Source organism: Hyperolius riggenbachi, chromosome 7 (genome assembly GCF_040937935.1).
Source record: "Hyperolius riggenbachi isolate aHypRig1 chromosome 7, aHypRig1.pri, whole genome shotgun sequence".
In the NCBI taxonomy this organism is placed as follows: domain Eukaryota; kingdom Metazoa; phylum Chordata; class Amphibia; order Anura; family Hyperoliidae; genus Hyperolius; species Hyperolius riggenbachi.
Genome location: NC_090652.1, coordinates 230,987,101 through 231,007,076, shown reverse-complemented (window position 1 = coordinate 231,007,076; position 19,976 = coordinate 230,987,101). Strand labels below are relative to the sequence as shown.

The window sequence follows — 19,976 nt, the reverse complement described above, 5'->3', positions numbered from 1 at the left end:
GGCCCACTTTAAGTTTATTAGATGCTTTAAAGTGAACTAAATCAGATTTTTCTAGGAGCCTAGAATTCCTTTTTAATTTATCATATGAGTTGCACATCACCAATCCACATTTGTACCGATCTTTTAATAAAAGTGCAATGTCCCTCTAATAAATTGCTGCCCTAAAAGCATCCAGAGCCAGATATTCCCTTGTGTTCGTAAAGTTAAATTCATAGATTTACAAAGGTGGAAACCTGCTATGTTCAGGCTCGGAGTGCAATGAGAATTTGAGGCATCTCATAAATACACAGCAAGAATTATTGATCTAAGAATCCGTGGCAGGCAGTTTTCTTGTTCGTCAGGGAGAATCAGAGTCTCTAGTCAGCATGCAAGTTACACACACTATACATTCCAAGTAACTTTTTGACTTTGCCTGTCTTTCTTAGATTTCACGGTGAGCATTGAACATCTCCAGTGCTGCTTAAACCTCAGAGAAATACTCAGCTAAACATATTGTTCATGTTTGTTTTTTCTCTGTCTCTCCCTGTCTCTCTTTCTCTGCTGCCACTATTCTTCATATTCTGTGTGGTTCAATAAACATGATCACAGCATTTTGGGAATAGCTAGAGAAATTTCTAAGCAAGTTGTTTGTAGTGGCCCAGATGGTTACATAAGAAAAACGTGCAGCATACTAATACCTCTCAAGATCTACAGAGACCCATAACTAGTACCTCTTAGATAATCCATTACTACATACTGCATTGCATTATTGACTTGTTGACCACAGAGAACTGTTACTGAGAAGAACTGTGCTCAGAGCAACAAATACATATAGGAAAATAATACTGTACTGGCCCTACTTACTGTAAAGCAAATGAAGCAGAATTATATCCCATTGCCTGCTTGATTAATTCTTCTCCTCTTTCTATGCTTTCTGTGACCTAGTCTCACAGGTGAATGGAGCAGATGGTTGTGTTGTCCACTTGGAACCTTTGCTGGTTGTTTGGCTGTTGCTCTGTGATTTTGTCATTAACTTGCCCTTATTGTATTTTTCTTCTCCCTGTTGACTCAAAAATCATTTTAACCATCACATCGACTCACTACAGTCACAAGGTTCAGCAATGAAAAATGTTCTTCTTTTGTGTAGATATAGATTACCAAATATTGTAAGCCATTCTCTAGTGCAGGAGTATGTGGCTACTTTAAAGTCTTAAACCATTAACTGAGTATTTTGATATTTGTCGACTTTTCCCGTTAGTTAATAGTGACCTTATGTTTAATTGCACTTTGTATAATTACTATGCTTTTCTTCTACCATAGTGTGTAATTATCCAGCAGAATCAAACGTGTTCTTTTATTTAAAGCTCTTTATAAGTTAAAGCAGGCATTAATGTAATATCAGTGCAGTCATTTACTGTTCTTTGTGTGACCGGCCTTTCATTGTCACTTTTTGTAGTTTCAGTCTTTTTATGTTCCATTTTTCTTGTTCTGGGGACAGTTATTTTTTTTAATGATCTGCTCTTTGTGTAATTTGTTGATAAGTACTGTACATTTTACATTATACCATTTCCATATACTCGATTTTTTTTGACTGTCATTATTTACATTGTTTTATATTTTTATTTTTTAGAATTTTGTAGTCAGTGTACCATAACTAAGCAGCTAGCACTGGAATAAGTATTCTTCCTTGGTGTAAGCAAATTCAAAAGGGGATAACTGAAACACGGAAATTGCCAAGTACAACATAAAGGAATTCTCTGGTGCTTTCAGAGCAAGTTAACAAACAAGTGTACCTGTCTCTTTTTGGAAATTGAGATATCCAGTATTAAACAGGCATGTTCTCATCTTATCCCAGTGTTTTCATTCAGGAAAAAAGCCTGTTGCCTTTGCATATGCTTATGCCTGGTGCCTGAAAAAAATGCATGCACTTAAATCCCAGTGGAGGGCTTATGCTGTTTAGATATACGGAATTCTTCTCCCAGAGCATTCTGGGAGATCATGTATTATCTGTACATGCTTCAGGGTACAGAGTACTAAATCAGCTTAGAATTTCTCCCCAATTTGTTATGTAGTTTAAATTCATTACAAATATATCTCCCAAATGTCCTTCTTTGGGGGGGGGGGGGGGGGTGTCTCTGATTTATAACTCAATCCCTCTGTCCTTCTTTCCAGTCTCATATACAGATTCATATACTGTACATAAAAACACATAACTACTAGAAAGAACATCTAAAGGTTCTGGCGCTCCCCCTACTTCCCTAAAAAGATGTATTTCTGGCTCACTCTGGCCAAAACCCTTGGACAGACAAATATACAAATACACTGTCTCTGCCAGACTCCAGTAATGCCCAGACTGGGCACTTACTACTTTATGTGGCGTCACCTACCGGCAGTTCAACGTTACTCCGGTGTTCTTAGGGGTATCAATTGATACCCCTAAGAACACCGGAGTCTTACAGGATTTTTCAACTTGCAAGTTGCTTATCATGGGTTGCCCCATGAGGAGGGGCTGGAAGGTCTTAAACTAGTTGATGGTGTGCCAAATTTTATCTGGACATATGTTTTTACCCTTTTTTGACTGATACATTTTTGTGGAATTTGACTGTGACCTTCTTTTGAACGGGGCAGCCCTACTGTTGTACCTTCTACTGTTGTCTGATAAAGTAGGTTAGGCTTATGAAACGAGTGATAAGATAACTATTGATTATCAATTTTTTTTTTAATAAAACTTTATTCAAGAATCTCTCTGAGTGATTTAATGTGGGACTGGTGAGTCCTGTCTTACCTCTCAATTTGAAACAGTTTTTAAGAATTTGATATCTCTTTGACTCCTCTGTTACCACTTACTGATTTATCGATGTATCGGCCATGAAAGTTCCTAAGCTATTCTTTCTTTTGTACAGGTGTTTAGTCCTTATAAGGATGCCCCTTTAATATCTCTCGCTTCCTTTCTTTTTCTTAGGCACAATGTTTACTTGTTACAGCTGTCTTCAGTTTTTGAAAAGTTCTATGCGTAGGTTTGTCTTCATCATTATCTCTCTGAAAAACCTCCCCAGGAGCCATTAAACTGTGCCATACAGCAGCCCTGCTTAGTTTTCTGACATAAGGACATTTTCACAGATGAGCTTAATACTTGTTGTCAGTGCGTACATATTTGTAATGATAAAGCATCTTTTTCATGCCAAAATGCCTGTCTTCTCACATGCAAATGTGCTCCCTTAGAGAAGAAGTTAAGCTTTGCCGGTCTCAGCTCTCACAGTGGATGAGAAGTGACAGCACGGTAAACGCTTGACATCCGAGTTCCCCTTGATATGATCCTGAGTATTTCATTACCTTAATGCCAAGCTGAGCGGGTGATTACCTCCAGCTATTAAAGACAATAAACTGGCTGAGAGTACCCATGCCTCCTTTCAATGCTTGGCGACCTCTCACAAGTCTTCTCCCATCAGGCCCAAAACGGACACATTATGCAGCTTGACTGCAGGAGCAGAATTGTTAAAAACTCTGTCCAAGGTGCTGAAATGTCAGCTAACATATTTGAAATTCAGCACAAGAAAATTCTTTTTCAGTGTAACTTCTACCGGAAAGACATTAATGGCTGTTTATTTTCCATTCTGAAATAAACGTTCAGTTTTGTAGCCTTTTAAATGGATATCATCCAAGGGACATACACAGTTATTTGTATCTCTATATTTAAAGCAAACTTGACCTCTTATAAATAAGAAAAAAGAACCCCAGAAAACCTGCATTATATATGACCCTATTTGCGCCTCTAATGCCAGATACTTTTTAAATCAGCCCTTTTGTAAGCCCCAGTAGACTTCCCACATAACTGAAATGTAACATTTGTGTTGGGATATAGGGGGAATAATGACATCAGAAGCATACATTTCCTCCCCAGGAAGATACCCAACGTTCTCTGGTCATTTCCTATAAGAGTTGTCCCAAACGGTTTGCATGTGAACTTATTCGCGCAAACATCGCTGGTTCGCGTTCGAACGTGAACTTTATGGCGAGTTCGACTCGCCCCTATACTACATCATTGGGCTAAACTTTGATCACAGTCAGCAGACACATGGCAGCCAATTAGGCTGCACTCCCTCTTGGAGCCCCCCCTCCCTTATATAATAAGGCAGCAGTGTCGGCCATGATCTCACTCTGTCTTCTACTATAGTGAGAGAAGGGAGAGGAACCTGCTGCAGAGATAGGAAAAGCTTAGTTAGGCTCTTGTAGCTTGCTCCTAGCTGATATTTGTTGTTGAAAAGCACCACAAAAAGAACTCTTTTCAGAGCTAATGTTTTTGTAAAGTGTTTTTTGTATGTGTGTGTGTTCCACTGACACTGCCTTATACAGCCCTGTGTGTCGCAGCTGGCCCTTGCTAATTGCAATACTGTGCCAGGCCTAGCACATTCAGTGTATACCTTTCACTGGCACTGGACCTGTGTGTGTGACAGCTGCACATTGTATTGTGTAGTCCCTGCATACCTGTAACTGCACCTGTGACCACACATTGTATTATATGCCAGGATTCATTTTCACTGGACCTGTGTGTATGACAGCTGCACATTGTATTGTGTAATACCAGTCCGTGCATACCTGTAACTGTACCTTTGACCGCACATTGTATTATATACCAGCAGTCAGTGCATTCATTGTCACTGGACCTGTGTGTGTGACAGCTGCACATTGTATTGTGTAATACCAGTCCGTGCATACCTATAACTGTACCTTTGACCGCACATTGTATTATATACCAGCAGTCAGTGCATTCATTGTCACTGGACCTGTGTGTGTGACAGCTGCACATTGTATTGTGCAATACCAGTCCGTGCATACCTGTAACTGCACCTGATACCGCACATTGTACTATATACCAGCAGTCACTGCATACCTTTTACTGCACCTGTGTGACTGCACATAGGTTCTACCAGCAGTCACTGCATACCTTTTACTGCACCTGTGTGACTGCACATTGTTCTACCAGCAGTCACTGCATACCTTTTACTGCACCTGTCTGTGTGACTGCACATTGTTATACCAGTTATAACATTGTTATACCAGTTATATGCATACCATTTAACTGCACCTGTGACCGCACATTATATTATATACCAGCAGTCAGTGCATCCATTTTCACTGCACCTGTGTGACTGCACATTGTTCTACCAGCAGTCACTGCATACCTTTTACTGCACCTGTGTGACAGCTGCACATTGTTCTACCAGCAGTCACTGCATACCTTTCACTGCACCTGTGTGACTGCACATTATTCTACCAGTAGTCACTGCATACCTTTTACTGCACCTGTCTGTGTGACTGCACATTGTTCTACCAGCAGTCATTGCACCCTTTTCACTGCCCCTGTGTGACTGCACATTGTATTAGTCAAGTCAGTGCATACCTTTCACTTCATCGTTACTTATCAGCTAACTCCCTACTTGGATCAGTTCCAGTCTGGCTTTCGCTCCAACCACTCCACGGAAACGGCCCTTACCAAAGTGGCTAATGACCTTCTTACAGCTAAATCCAAAGGTCAATTTTCCATACTCATCCTTCTTGATCTGTCATCAGCATTCGATACGGTCGACCGCACCTTACTCTTACAAATACTTTCAAATGTAGGAATAAAGGGCCTCGCTCTCACACGGTTATCTTCCTACCTCTCTGGAAGGTCCTTCACAGTCTCCTACTCAGATCAGATCTTTTCTCCTCATACTTTGTCTGTCGGGGTTCCTCAAGGCTCTGTTCTTGGTCCCATCCTCTTTTCCATCTACATGCACGGTCTTGGTGACTTAATCAACTCATTCGGGTTTCAATACCACCTGTATGCAGACGATACACAACTGTACCTCTCGGACCCAGACCTTAGCTCCTTCCTCAAACTTCTTCCTGACTGCTTGTCTGCTATATCCTCCTTCATGTCCTCTCGCTTCCTAAAACGTAATATGAGTAAAACAGAACTAATAATTTTTCCAACGTCTCTGGCCACCTCTCTGCCTGAAGTAACTATAAATGTTAATAAAACTCCCATAACTTCAGTTCCCAAAGCACGGTGCTTGGGGGTAATATTCGACTCTTCTCTCTCTTTTATTCCTCATCTTAACTCCATAACCAGCTCCTGCCATCTCCAACTCAAAAATATATCTCGCATCCATCCCTTTCTCACTCAAGACACAACCAAAATGTTAATACATGCTCTTATAATTTCTCGTCTGGACTACTGCAACATACTACTTTGTGGACTACCTTCTAACAGACTGGCCCCGCTCCAGTCGGTACTGAACTCAGCTGATCGTCTCATTCATCTTTCTTCTCGATCTTCCTCTGCTGACCCTCTCTGTCAAGCTTTTCACTGGCTGCCAATTAACCAGAGGATCCAGTTCAAACCCCTTACCCTAACCTACAAAGCTCTCCACAATCTCTCTCCCCGGTACATATCCTCACTAATTTCCAATACAAACCCAATCGCAATCTCAGATCTGCACACGATCTTCTGTTGTCCTCCTCTAGAATCACTTCCTCCCATTCACGCTTACAAGATTTTGCACGCGCTTCACCCTTTCTCTGGAATGCCCTCCCACAACACATCCATCACTCGCCAACCTTTGTTACCTTTAAACGCTCTATAAAAACTAATTTGTTCCGACAAGCGTATGCGCTACCTTAGGCCACTTCCCTTTGTCCTAAGACCAAATTGCACTACTACTAGGTATCCTAAAACACACTGCCTTTATATATTTTATCATATACTACCCCTCCTCTTGTTTCCCCCCATTCCCTTTAGATTGTAAGCTTGCAAGGGCAGGGCTCTCTCCCCCTTTTGTGTCTTGGAAATCATTATACATTTTATTCATCATGTTACTTTTATCACTGTCATTACCAATTCTGTATTTTGTATTCTGTATGCTGTATCATTTTTTGTATTTTGTCACTAATTATGTATCTTGTATATTAGTGTACACCATTGTCTGTATTATGTAACCCATGTTTGTTTCTTACTTTGTACAGCGCCACGGAATATGTTGGGGCTTTATAACTCAATAATAATAATAATCCCCCCAATATGGACAAAACAACAGACAGAGGCAGGCCACCCAGCAGGTCTGTTCGAGGTGGTGCTGACGGGATTTTGTGCGGCCCTGGACCAAAGTACAGTGCTCAGAAGGCACGTGCCATCAACTCCCAAGATTGTCAGGAAGTAGTTGATTATTTAACACAGAAAACCTCATCTTTCGCAGCCACCAGCGCTACTACAAGCACCACATCCGCTTCATTTGACACTCCGCAGGAGTTATTTGGTGGGGAATTAATTGATTCACAGCCATTATTGTTACAACCAAATGAAGGCGTTAAGCAAGTTACATATGTCTGAGTTAGGCGTCACTATGGACATAGGGTGTGAGGAGATGGATGAAGTACCTGCTGTTGGAGCAGTTTTGGAGTGGTCTGATACAAGCAAAGCTGTGGAGGATGATTTTGATGATGATTATGATGATACTGTTATGGATGTCACGTGGGTTTCCAATAGAGGAGATGAACAGGGGGACAGTTCAGAGGGGGAGTCAGAGAGGAGTAGGAGGAGATGAGTTGCTGAAAGAAGCAGGGGAGCTCATTATCGGAAACAGCTGGTGGCAGTGTCCGGCGGCATATATCGCAACCTATGGACAGCCAGCCAACATGCCCTTCAACGTCAGCTGCTGACGCCACCACCAAAGTGCCATCATCCCAGGGCTCAGTGGTGTGGAACATTTTTTGTGTGTGTGCCTCAGATGGTCTGCCTCAGATGAGAGCAATACCATCTGTACTCTCTGCCAGCAAAAATTGAGTCGTGGAAAAACCAAGACCCACGTAGAGACAACTGCCTTACGAAGGCACATGGTGAAAAAGCACAAATGGCAATAAGAAGACCACCTGAGAAAAAGCAGCAAACAAACGCAAAGCCACCCTTCACCTCCTCTTCCTCCTTCAGGTGCAGTATCTTCTTCAGCTGTTTTATCCCTTGCACCTTCACAGCCACCCTCCTCCACTCCGCCTCTCACCTTGAGCGGTTCCTGCTCCTCTGCCCACAGCAGCAGCCAGGTGTCCATGAAGGAAATATTTGAGTGGAAGAATCCAATGTCTGCCAGTCACCCCCTTGCCCGGCATCTGACAGCTGGCTTGGCAGAACTGCTATCTCACCAGCTGTTACCATACCAACTGGTGGACTCTGAGGCCTTCCGAAAATTTGTGGTAATTGGGACACCGCAGTGGAAGATATCAGGCCGCAATTACTTTTCTCTAAAGGCGATACCCAAACTGTACCGTGATGTCGAAAGGCAAGTGGTGTCTTCTCTGGCACACAGCGTTGGGTCAAGGGTCCATCTGACCACGGATGCCTGGTCTGCCAAGCACGGTCAGGGCAGGTACATTACTTATAGGGCACATTCGGTCAACCTGGTGACCTCTGGCAAGCAGGGGGTATGTGGCTGTGCAGCGGACCTAGTTGTGACACCTCCACGGCTTGCAGGCAGGCCTGCTGCCACCTCCTCTCCTTCTCCTCCTACTCCTCCTTTTTCACTGTTGTCCTCCTCCTCATCGGCTGAGTGGCAGTGCTACTCTACTGGTGCTGCGATCTCGGACATGCGGACATTCTTTAGTCCAACGCCTCATCTTAGCCATTCTGGATCCACCCTCCACCAACGCCTTGACCGGCAGGTAGCCGACTACCTGACCTTAAGTGTGGATGTAGACACTCTGAGCAGCGATGAACCCCTGGACTACTGGGTGCGCAGGCTTGACCTGTGGCCAGTGCTGTCACAATTTGCCTTCCAACTTCTGGCTTGCCCTGCCTCAAGCGTCCTGTCAGAAAGGACCCAGCTGGAGGCATTGTCAGTGAGACTAGGTCACAAAAGTGTTCAGTACCTCATCTTTATCAAAATGAATGAGGCATGGATCCCGGAGGGCTACTGCCCGCCTGAAGACTAAGTCAGTCCCCACACACAGCATCTCTGCCTGCAGGCTGCTTGACTGCCTTATCTGCCACCACCAACAGGATCCAGGACTCCAGGTGGATTCCTGAATTTTTAAGGCCGATGCTAGCAGCGGCAACTATAATATTTTTTCTGGTGCGTGTACATGCCTGCCTATTTTTTCTGGCTGCACTGTGGCTGCAAAAACAAAACAAAAGGCATGTACATGTGTCAATTCCCCTTCGTGATCGTTACCTTGCTGCGGTGAAGGGGCTTGCGTATCACAATGAAGCAGTGACCGGCTAAATTAGTGTGCTGGGGTTGGGGAGCACACCTGACCCAAGAAGATAATAAGGTCGTTGCTTCATTGTGGACAGACCAAATTCGATCAGCTAGACACTCAGTCACTGTTGTTCTGTCATTGAGCTACCTCAGCCCGACCATATGGGCTTGAAAACCACCATCACCTGCACTCTGACCATGGTGCGCACCAGTCCAGCAATGCCATCACTACACAAACAGCTGTTTGCAGTGCGTTACACAGTGAGTTTAGTCTGTCAGTGTGAAGCAGTACACTAATAACACTACCTGATTGATGTATACACATGCAAGATGTTTTAAAGCACTTTAGGCCTCCAATTTAGCAATGCAATGTGATTTCAGCCCTTAAACCCTGCTGTGCGTCAAATCCGGATTTTTTCCCCGGGACTTTTGGCGTGTATCCCACTCCGCCATCGCCATGTCCCCCTACAGGTATTAGACCCCTTGAAACATATTTTCCATTACTTTAGTGGCCAGAATTAGTGTTTGTAGTTTTGAAAGTTCGCCAGCCCATTGAAGTATATGGCGGTTTGCGAAGTTCACTGGAAGTTCATGGAAGTTCGCGTTCGAGGTCCGTGAACCTAAAATCGGAGGTTCGAGACAACTCTATTTCCTATTTAACCAACTTAGAACCAAGACTTTGAAATCCCTGTATTCCCAAACCATTTCTCAGTCTTTTGGGGATGTGTTGTAACCATTAACTATATCTTGGTTTTGTCTTCAACCTAGCCATTGTAGCCAACATGTAAATTGTTTTTTAAAGGACAGATGTGGTTTTCTTTTGCTATATATGCTTTTTTACTAGAGAATATTGTGTGAATTGAGATTCACATGCTGTAATTTTTTTTTTTATCTTTCCTCTAATATACATTGTACCTGCGCTGCTCCTTGCTGAGTCACACCACATCTAAGCATCCCAGCATACTATTCCTACAATTAACATTGCAGGCTATAGTACTGCCGGGACACGATGTATACTGCTGCATCAAAATTAAGTGCTGTTACCTGTTCCGGATAAGTGATACAGAAATCATTATACTCAGAGGATCAATGTTAATAAAGGTAATTTTGCATGTTATACTCACTTGGAAAGCAGCTACAGATAAACAAGAAGAGTCTCAAACTCTATCTCTTAAAAAAAAAAATTGTCTCACTTTGAAAAAAAATCGTAGACATTTCAAATATATTTTCCCTACCACCCAGTATATGTTGACAGATTTCTGTACCTCGATGAAGCACAGGACATTTTGTCCAGAACACATATGTGCATCATTAGATGCAAAATTAAAAGAGGATTAGGCAAGAGCCCCCTGAAGTGTGAGGTATATCGCCCAATATCTTCTATACAATTAGATGCTAAGATTCTCACAAAGATTCTGACTCTTCATCTCAATAAAGTGATCACTTCACTTCTTCATCCAGACCAGTCAAGTTTCATTCCTGGTAGGTTCACTGCTCTCAACATTGGTAGGTTATTCCTTACAATGCAGGCTGATAATGATAATGTTAGGACTAGGGTTATCATCTCCCATAATGATGCAAAGGCATATGCCGCCATAGAATGGGACTACCTGTTTGCTGTGCTCCGAAGGTTTAATATTGGGCCTCAGTTTATTGGCTTGGTGGGACTCTTGTACACTAACACAACTGCTTGAATCAGAATTAATGGCTGGATCTCCGACACCTTTCAACTCTCTAGAGGCATGAGCCACAAGTGCCCTCTATCCCCTCTCCTTTGACCTAGCGATCAAGACCCTTGCAGCCCCGATCAGAGCTGATTATTAGATTTCTGGTCTAAAGAAATTAGCAGGTGTTGATAAGATAAGTCTCTACTCTGAATATCTAGCTGACCCTGGCCTTTCTCTCCAGTGTTAACTCCACCTCATAGATACCTTTGGGGAATTTGGGAGTCTTCAAATTAACTGGACTTAGTTCTTCATTCTCCCGATATTTTCCCCCTACTCTGCCTCAGGCCTCTTCTCCATTGCAGTGTGTGTTGGAGATCACGTATGTTGGTATAAAGGTGTCCAGATTTTCATTATTGTAATATGTTTTGGCAAAATTGCAGGCCTGGTCCAAGCTCCCAGTTAATGTGGTTGGGCAGGCTAACATTTTTAAAATCATCCTTTTACCTAAAATTCTGTAAATTTCATGAAATGCCCTGGTTTACTTGCCATTCAACACCTTTTCAAAACAGAATAATCTCCTTACACAATGTATTTGGCATGCCAAAAGTTCCTGTTTTTCTCTTCTGACTCTTTAGAACCCTAAGGATCTTGGTGGCTTTGCCATCCCAGTTGTCATGTGTTCTCTGGTTGAACTCGATGGACGTACAGTATGTCTTTTTTCAACCCAAGTAACTATGTGTATTACTTAGCTTTACAGTTCTCCCATATTTTTCACTACCTCACGCTTAACAGAGACAGGCTGTGCAACATTATTTCAGCTTTAGACTTAATTATTTCAGATTTAATTGCCCCGCTCAGAGTAATGGCCCATACTCACGAGGGACTTTTGTCGCCTCAACACGCGGCGCGCGCGTGTTGCGGCGACAGGTCGCCCGTGAGTATGGGCCGCGCGCACCCTGAACTGTCGCCCCCGCAACGGGCGCGCACCCCGAACTGTCGCCCATCGCTGATGTCGCCAGGCGATTGAAAAGTTCAATCGCCTGGCGACAGTCGCCGCCGCAACTCCGCCGCAGCTGTCGCTAGTCCGCGTGAGTACGCGGACTAGCGACAGCAACCTCCATTGAGGTATGAAGAGCTTCCGGCGGAGGGAGGTGGAACGTCGGCGACAGCTTCCGTCATGCCGCTGGTCCCTCTTCCGCGTGTGTACGCGGAGGGACCTGGCGAGGAGCTGTCGCCGGCCTGTCGCCCACACGCTCACGTGTGCTGGCGACAGGCAACATTTGCTGCCCATGAGTATGGGCCATAATTCTCACTGTGGCCTAGTACTCCTGTCGCCTTAAATCTTTGCCTGTCTCACTCTGTCAGACCCTAAGAGTCTAGGATACTGCCCACAAATACCTGTGACTAGAATCTCCTGTCAAATGTCTCTGGGAGAATTTGGGCCTTCCTGAGAACTTACTAGTCTATAGATTGATAGAGGTGTCTCATACCTTTATCCGGTTATTGACTCATGTTCCATTGTTCCTTTCACCCAGTTCAGTGTTGAATTTCATCTGCTGCCCACTATGAGATTAATTTACATCCAGCTGTGTTATGCTTCCGAGGGCCAATTCTCAACCATCTCTTGTACTATTATAGAAATATTTAGTTTAGCAACAGGCACCTCCTCTTAGCAGCTAATTTCATCCTTATAAAGAACCATTTTAATTGTGGTAGCTTAGCATAGAGCTTAAGAAACCTGTGGGGGTGCTGGATGTAGGAGAACTCTCTGATGAAGATTGGGAGGAGGCTCTCGATAACGCATCCTTGGTGTCACCTCACATCCCTGATAGATTGCTTAGCCTTTATATCATCCATATTTCACCCCTGCCTGGCTGTCCAAATTACACCAGGGTTACTCTTCTCTGTGCCCTAAAAGTGGTGTTTACAGGGTACCTTTTACTACATGATGGATGTTTGGTTGTGACACCCCTGCCACTACTGTGGGTGCCCTGCACTCTGTGACAGTAGGTACACTGGGGGGGGGGGGGATAGGTTAGGGAGAGCAGCAGCTGGTGCTGTTCTGGGCTTGCTATACTAAGTATAGCAAGCCTCAAAACATCTTTGAAATCCCCTCCAGAGCCTCCTATCGGACTTTTAACAGATCAATGGTAATCCTCAATGGTCTGTTAAAACACCAATAGAGGGCAATGGAGTGGATTTTAAAGATGCTCTGTGGATTGCTTTACTTAGTATAGCAAGTCCAGGGCTGGGGATAAGTGCGACACACTTGACACCGTTTCTTGGGGCTGGGATCTATGCATTTGGCAGTCTCTGTCGTTTGCCGGGTATCGAGAGGATACTGTATGGCGGTGGATCATTTACGAGGATACTGTCATGGGAGTAATGAAAGGTAACAATAAATGGTTAATTAAGATAAATGAATGACTTTTCTTGCAGTGCATTTTTATTTAATTTTAACTTTTCGTGGAAATGGGTAAGGGGTACTGACTCCACCTGGGGAAAGGGGGGGGGGGGGCATCTGGGGGTCCTCTTCTTAAAGAGGACTCCCTGATGCCACCATGCCCGCCCTTGGGTGTCAAAGGCCCCCAACTGCTCTTGGGCATCAAAGGTGGGGAAGAGTCTGTTGTCCATTGATTGGACAAGGGCTCTGGGGTTAAGGGGACGGCACCCAGCCTGCATGGATGACAAAGGGTTAAAGAGGCTCGTGAGGGGTTCCCCACATCATTTTTGTTATTTTTGCAAATTAACCCTGTAAAATGCCAAATAATAGTTTTTTTCAGGGATCCTTAGACAATTATATTGGGGCTGTAGAACGATCCCTGGCCAAAACATTGCAAGATCCACCACTGGGTTTCCAGGTGGTTATTAGGCACTGCATATTGATCACCTGGAAACCCTGGCATGAAGTGCACTACTCTTTTTTTGAAATATGTAAATTTATACTACTGATATACTACTAGTTGATACATTACATTAGCTATTACTATTGTAACTTTAAAAGCGATTTCCTCAAAAACTACACAGTCTTTTTGAAAAAAATGTTGGTGATGCTATCATGTATGGAGGCCTTGCTATTAACTGCAAAGTCAGCAGTCATTGATCAGGCATGATCGGAAGAGCCCATTTTCGGGACAATTCCGCATACCGTCGTACCGAAATTCCGCTACCGTTTCATTCCGACAGTATTCCGGAGCTATTCCGCGGAATTCCGACCTATACGGAATTCCGTCGGAAAAATTTTAATCTCTCTCTTTCTCTCTCTCTCTCTTTCTCTCTCTTTCTCTCTCTTTCTCTCTCTTCTCTCTCTCTCTCTCTCTCTATCTCTCTCTCTCTCTCTCTCTCTCTCTCTCTCTCTCTCTCTCTCTCTCTCTCTCTCTCTCTCTCTCTCTCTCTCTCTCTCTCTCTCTCTCTCTCTCTCTCTCTCTCCCTCCCTCCCTCCCTCCCAGCTATGGTATATGAGCATGCTTTTCAAAAAGTACAAATCCTTAATCATGCTACTTTTTCTATTGAATTCATCATAATGGTAGTATGGTTTATGCTAGGCCAGCTTTAGCATGTAGTGTGCTTCATGGTCTAGAGGGTAAGACAGATACCTACTACCCACTGCGTCCTGGGTTCAAATCCCAGCTATGGAATATAAGCATGCTTTTCAAAAAGTACAAATCCTTAATCATGCTACTTTTTCTATTGAATTGATCATAATGGTAGTATGGTTTATGCTAGGCCAGCTTTAGCATGTAGTGTGGTTCATGGTCTAGAGGATAAGACAGATACCTACTACCCACTGCGTCCTGGGTTCAAAGAGAGTTTTTGGGTGTCATTCCGGAAAATTCCGTCGGAATTATAAAATTTCCGCGAAATTCCGTTTAAGAGGTATAAGAATTCCGTTCCGACCACCGGAATCGGAATTAATAATTCCGCGGAATTTTCCGACCATCTCTATCATTGATATGTCTTATTAAAAACACAATTAAAAAAGCATTAGCATAAAATATGTATTTTTTTTTTACAACTATCTTTTTGTACACTTTGTGCACCTTTTTAAAGTAATTGTGGCTGCAAAGAAGCTCTGAAGGTTTTAGACGTTCATCTGCCAATAAGGTCAATGTAGCTAGCTGCAAACTTTTCATGAATTTTCGAGAAATCGTGATGCTTAACCTTCACCACCTATTTTATCTATAAATAACCCATTCAGGCTGGTCTGTTTCAAACTGCAGTGGAAGCAGAGTGCAAACTTATGTCCTGCACAACTTCCCTGAACATGGAATGGAGCTTCGGATTTAATAGTGAAAGCCTATGACAATGGACAATGGGCCAGATCCCTATTAACTTGTTTGAGTTTTCTCCAAGGAGATAATTTTTCATCTTATCTAAAAATCATTTTCAGTACTAAACAATTGAAAGCTACCAAAAAGTTGGTAAAAATGTAGTGTCAAACACATTTTGAGTAATTTCTTCTGGAAGATTTAAAAATATTTTACTGATAATGTTTGAAAATTGTGTATCAACTTGGACTTCTGTATTCTTCTGCTTCCATCTTTCAGCTTCTGTCTTGTCACCTGCTACCTTCATCTGTCACCTTCTGAAACCACCGCTGCCAGGGACAAGCACCACAGTTCTGTGGGGAGCCCAACAGAAACAGACTGCTGGGGCTCCTAATTGGGCTGAAGCAGACCAATAGTAATCCTCCCGCCTCAGGGAAGATTCTCATTGGTCCACCACTCAGTGGACCAATGAGAATCCTCCCTGGGTACAGAGGATTCCTATTGGTTGGTTTTAATCCAATGGGGAGCCCCAGCAGTTGGCCTCTGATGGGGCTCCCATTTGTTATTGTGGAGCGTGTCTCTGGTGGTGGCAGACCAGAGTGGATGCACAATGGTGAGTAGTGGAAAAGAGGTGATGGACAAGCAATGGGCACTTTGACGGGCACATCGTATACACACAGGACATGCGCTGAATGCACCATTGTGCATCCAGCTTTATGTGTACCTAGCATTACAGCAAATATTTAAGTATACCTGATGTTAGAGCAAATGCTTTTCCTGAGTTGTTTAATATATGGAAACTGGTTGCGATTAAGGTAATTTTATATGGGTAATTGTGTTTTATTGAATTTTTGTCTTTCTTTTTGCGAGAGTTAACCCCCATCTGCAATTCTAAAATGCTTTCCGTGACAGATTTCTCTTTGTATTCAGGCAGGTTATCATTTAAAAAGCCATTTTTCCAAGTTGGACTGAGACCAAATGCTTTGTGTAGAGTACAATGGCAGGGAAAGCAAAGAAGTGTTTCTTTATCTGTTGGCCTATACACAACGGTGATTATCTGATAATTAAAATAATAATTTTGTCATTACAAAAGACTTCAAATCCAAATACTTCACAGCACCTCAAAGGCAAAAATGCTTTTTTTTTTATTCTAAGTATCTTTCTCTATTCCTTTTAACTTAACTTTGTGCGCTTGTTGTAAGGGCAAATGTATTTTTAGCTAATGATGAGGGTACTGTGCTTGGAAATGTTTTTGCAGAACATTCGCAGTATGAAAAATTTGACTTCTGTATTTTTATCTCAAGCTGCAGAAACAGCTAACAGCATACGTAGTTAATAAAGAAAACAGAGTTAGGTAAAATGTTAATAGAAATTAGACATTCTATAATGACAAATGTAAGAATTGCCCTTATTGCTGGCATAGGACTTTGCGGGGAAGATGCTAATGTTCCTCTCAATTAAAAAAACACAACAAAGAAAAACATACTAAAGTTCTGAACTTATAGTGCAGCCCCCTAAGAATGTAACATTTCTTATATTATATCTATATGTATAAACAAGATCTCTCTTATACCAATATAGATGCTTTATTTTATGTTTGACTTCCTAAAGGTTGTTGTGAAGTTAATCTTATGCTACATGTCCTGTTTTGCTGGGTTGCCTGAATCACAGGATTGGCTGGCCAAGGACACAAGTTAGTCCTTTGTTAGGAAACAAACTGTATTTCAGCAGTATACAATATTTAGTAGTCTGTCTGGAGAAGAGCTGTTTAAAGTGGACCTGAACTCAGAACGTCCTCTCTGGTCTAAAAGATACACAACAGCGTAATAACTTTTATAAAATCATTTCTTTTGTTACAGCCGATACAAATCCTGAAATGAATCTGTTTGTGTGAGAATTTATTTTCCATAGGCAAACATTGTGCTAGTTTCCATTTGTGCCTTGCACATCAGTCCTGTAATGCAATGCACAGTTGTCTGTATTTGTGTGCATTGCGCACACCAATAGATTTTAATGTGTGCAAAGAGAATATTCATAGGAGTGCATAGAATCGCACCATCCTGTATTTTCACAAATAGTGTTTTAAATTAGGACACAGCATAACAGAAATCTGCCATTACAATGCATTTAAAACACATAAAATGCATAAGAATGCAGATGAACATGAGTCCTGTCCAATTCTGCAATAGAAGTGTCTCCCATTAGCAGTAGAGTTGTGTGGGATTGCCGCTATGTCAAGCTCCCAAGTTTCCATAAGAGTCCTGTCCAATGCCATTATTCACCTGATTCCGATTAGCAATAAAGTTGCCTGGGCCTGTGGAAAAATGTTCATTTTCGCAGAGATAAAAATTGCATTCCTGAGATAGATTTGCATTGCCAATAATTAATAACAAAGCGAGCGACCGAATTTCCAAATGGAAGCCTTTTTGCCACAATTTACGTCTAAAGTAATGAGGCGCCCTTTTTAACGGGGTAGTGTATGCGCCCAAATGACCTGCTTCAGGAAAGCAACCTGTACTCCACTGCTGCCACTAGTTAATAGGATCCCTGGCTGGTTGGTCTCATCACCACATAACCCTGGATAAGGGAAACTGACAGATGAGTAGAGTGTGGAGACGCCTCATATGCAGCAACTAGGAACAGCTTGTCTTGTGGTTGGTACTGTGTAAACCTGAATTGACTGTACTAATGGGTGAATGATTAAGAGATGCTAAATGGGGCACAGGAAGCAGAAAAGTGAGCATAGGAGGCATAAAAGGATGCACTGGAGGCTCAGAGGAAGCACAAAAAGGACCAAAGGATGCAGAAAAGAGGGCACAGGATGTGCAGAGGAGCAGTGCAGTTTCTAGGCTAAAATGCATCCAGGGCGAGTGTGTAAAAATTGTGCCCCTCCCCCCAAGCAAGGTATGGGTGCCCGCAGTATAGGTTAGCCAGGTCTAGTTGCACTTAGTATAGGCCCCCCCAGTATAGATAGCCAAGAATAGGTACCCCAGTATAGGTAGCTAGGCATAGGTGAGCCAGTATAGTTGCCCCTGCTATAGGTTAGCCAGGTAGGTGCCTCCAGTATAGGTAGCCAGTATAGTTGCTCCCAGTATAGGTTAGATAGGCAGGCGCCCCCGGTATAAGTTAGATAGGTAGGTGCCCCAGTACAGGTTAGCTAGGTGGGTGCCTCTAATATAGGTAGCCAGAATAGTTACCCCCAGCATAGGTTAGATAGGTAAGTGCCCCCCAGTATAGGTTAGATGGGTAGCTGCCCCCTAGTATAGGTTAGATTAGGTAGGTGTCCCCCAGTATAGGTTAGATTAGGTAGCTGCCCCCCAGCATAGGTTAGATTAGGTAGCTGCCCCCCAGCGTAGGTTAGATTAAGTAGGTGCCCCCCAGTGTAGGTTAGATTAGGTAGGTGCCCCCCAGTATAGGTTAGATAGGTAGCTGCCCCCCAGCGTAGGTTAGATTAGGTAGCTGCCCCCCAGTATAGGTCAGATTAGGTAGGTGCCCCCCAGGGTAGGTTAGATTAGGTAGGTGCCCCCCCAGTGTAGGTTAGATTAGGTAGGTGCCCCCCAGTATAGGTTAGATAGGTAGGTGCCCCCCAGCGTAGGTTAGATTAGGTAGCTGCCCCCCAGCGTAGGTTAGATTAGGTAGCTGCCCCCCAGTGTAAGTTAGATAGGTAGGTGCCCCCCAGTGTAGGTTAGATAGGTAGGTGCCCCCCAGCGTAGGTTAGATTAGGTAGCTGCCCCCCAGTATAGGTTAGATTAGGTAGGTGCCCCCCAGGGTAGGTTAGATTAGGTAGGTGCCCCCCAGTGTAGGTTAGATTAGGTAGGTGCCCCCCTGTATAGGTTAGATAGGTAGCTGCCCCCCAGCATAGGTTAGATTAGGTAGCTGCCCCCCAGCGTAGGTTAGATTAGGTAGGTGCCCCCCAGCGTAGGTTAGATTAGGTAGCTGCCCCCCAGTATAGGTTAGATTAGGTAGGTGCCCCCCAGGGTAGTTTAGATTAGGTAGGTGCCACCAGTGTAGGTTAGATTAGGTAGGTGCCCCCAGTATAGGTTAGATAGGTAGCTGCCCCCCCCAACGTAGGTTAGATTAGGTAGCTGCCCCCCAGTGTAGGTTAGATTAGGTAGGTGCCCCCAAGGGTAGGTTAGATAGGTAGCTGTCCCCCATAATGGAGGGGGAAGCCGGAGCCGCGGGGAGGGCAGCCCGACCTCTCCCTCCCTCTCCTGGGCCGCCCTCCGTGCTCTCCCCTCAGATGCAGAGCGCAGCAGCAGCCAGGGAGGGAGCGCTGTATACAACATACCTCCCTGCGTTCCAAGCACTGCTCTCTCTCGCCGCCGGTCTCTTCCTCTCTGCCTATACGATGAAACACACGCTGGTTCCTGTTTAGCCTAGGATTGCCTTGTGGATGATCTGCCTCTGAGCCGGAATCCCAAAATAGTTTTGTAAAAATAAACAGAAGGTTTGCCAAATCTCAGATGTTCCCTGCTATTCTCAGAGTTTTTCCTAACTGCGTTTTAAAAATGCTTTGTATTTTGTAGGGTGACACCATCGCGTCCTGTGATTCCTATGGTGTTCTGAAGTTGTGGGATGTGCGGAAAGTGTCAGCTATGTTGTCTGTTGATGCAGGACCTCACCCAGGAAATCAGGTTGCCTTCGATCCATCAGGTAAGCAGAGACATTTAACCTTCCTTTGAAATGTGATATTGCGTGCTTAACTACTGCTCTCACCGATGAACCATCAAATCCTCAGCATTTGATGTGAAATATCGACCCATGGTACAGGAGGATACAGTGGTAACCAGCAACACTTCCGAATTGTCCCAGAGTGAAAGGATTTGTATATA

General features: G+C 43.6%; 1 protein-coding gene across 3 annotated transcripts in view; it reads left to right on the top strand.

Moving 5' to 3' along the window:
• Positions 1-19,976, top strand: part of SPAG16 (sperm associated antigen 16) — a 1,402,284-nt gene that overhangs the window by 946,839 nt on the left and 435,469 nt on the right. For all 3 annotated transcript variants that reach the window (XM_068245386.1, XM_068245387.1, XM_068245389.1), the window contains exon 15: positions 19,671-19,797. In XM_068245386.1, coding sequence (XP_068101487.1) covers positions 19,671-19,797 — 127 coding nt within the window. The remainder of the gene's footprint in view (positions 1-19,670; positions 19,798-19,976) is intronic.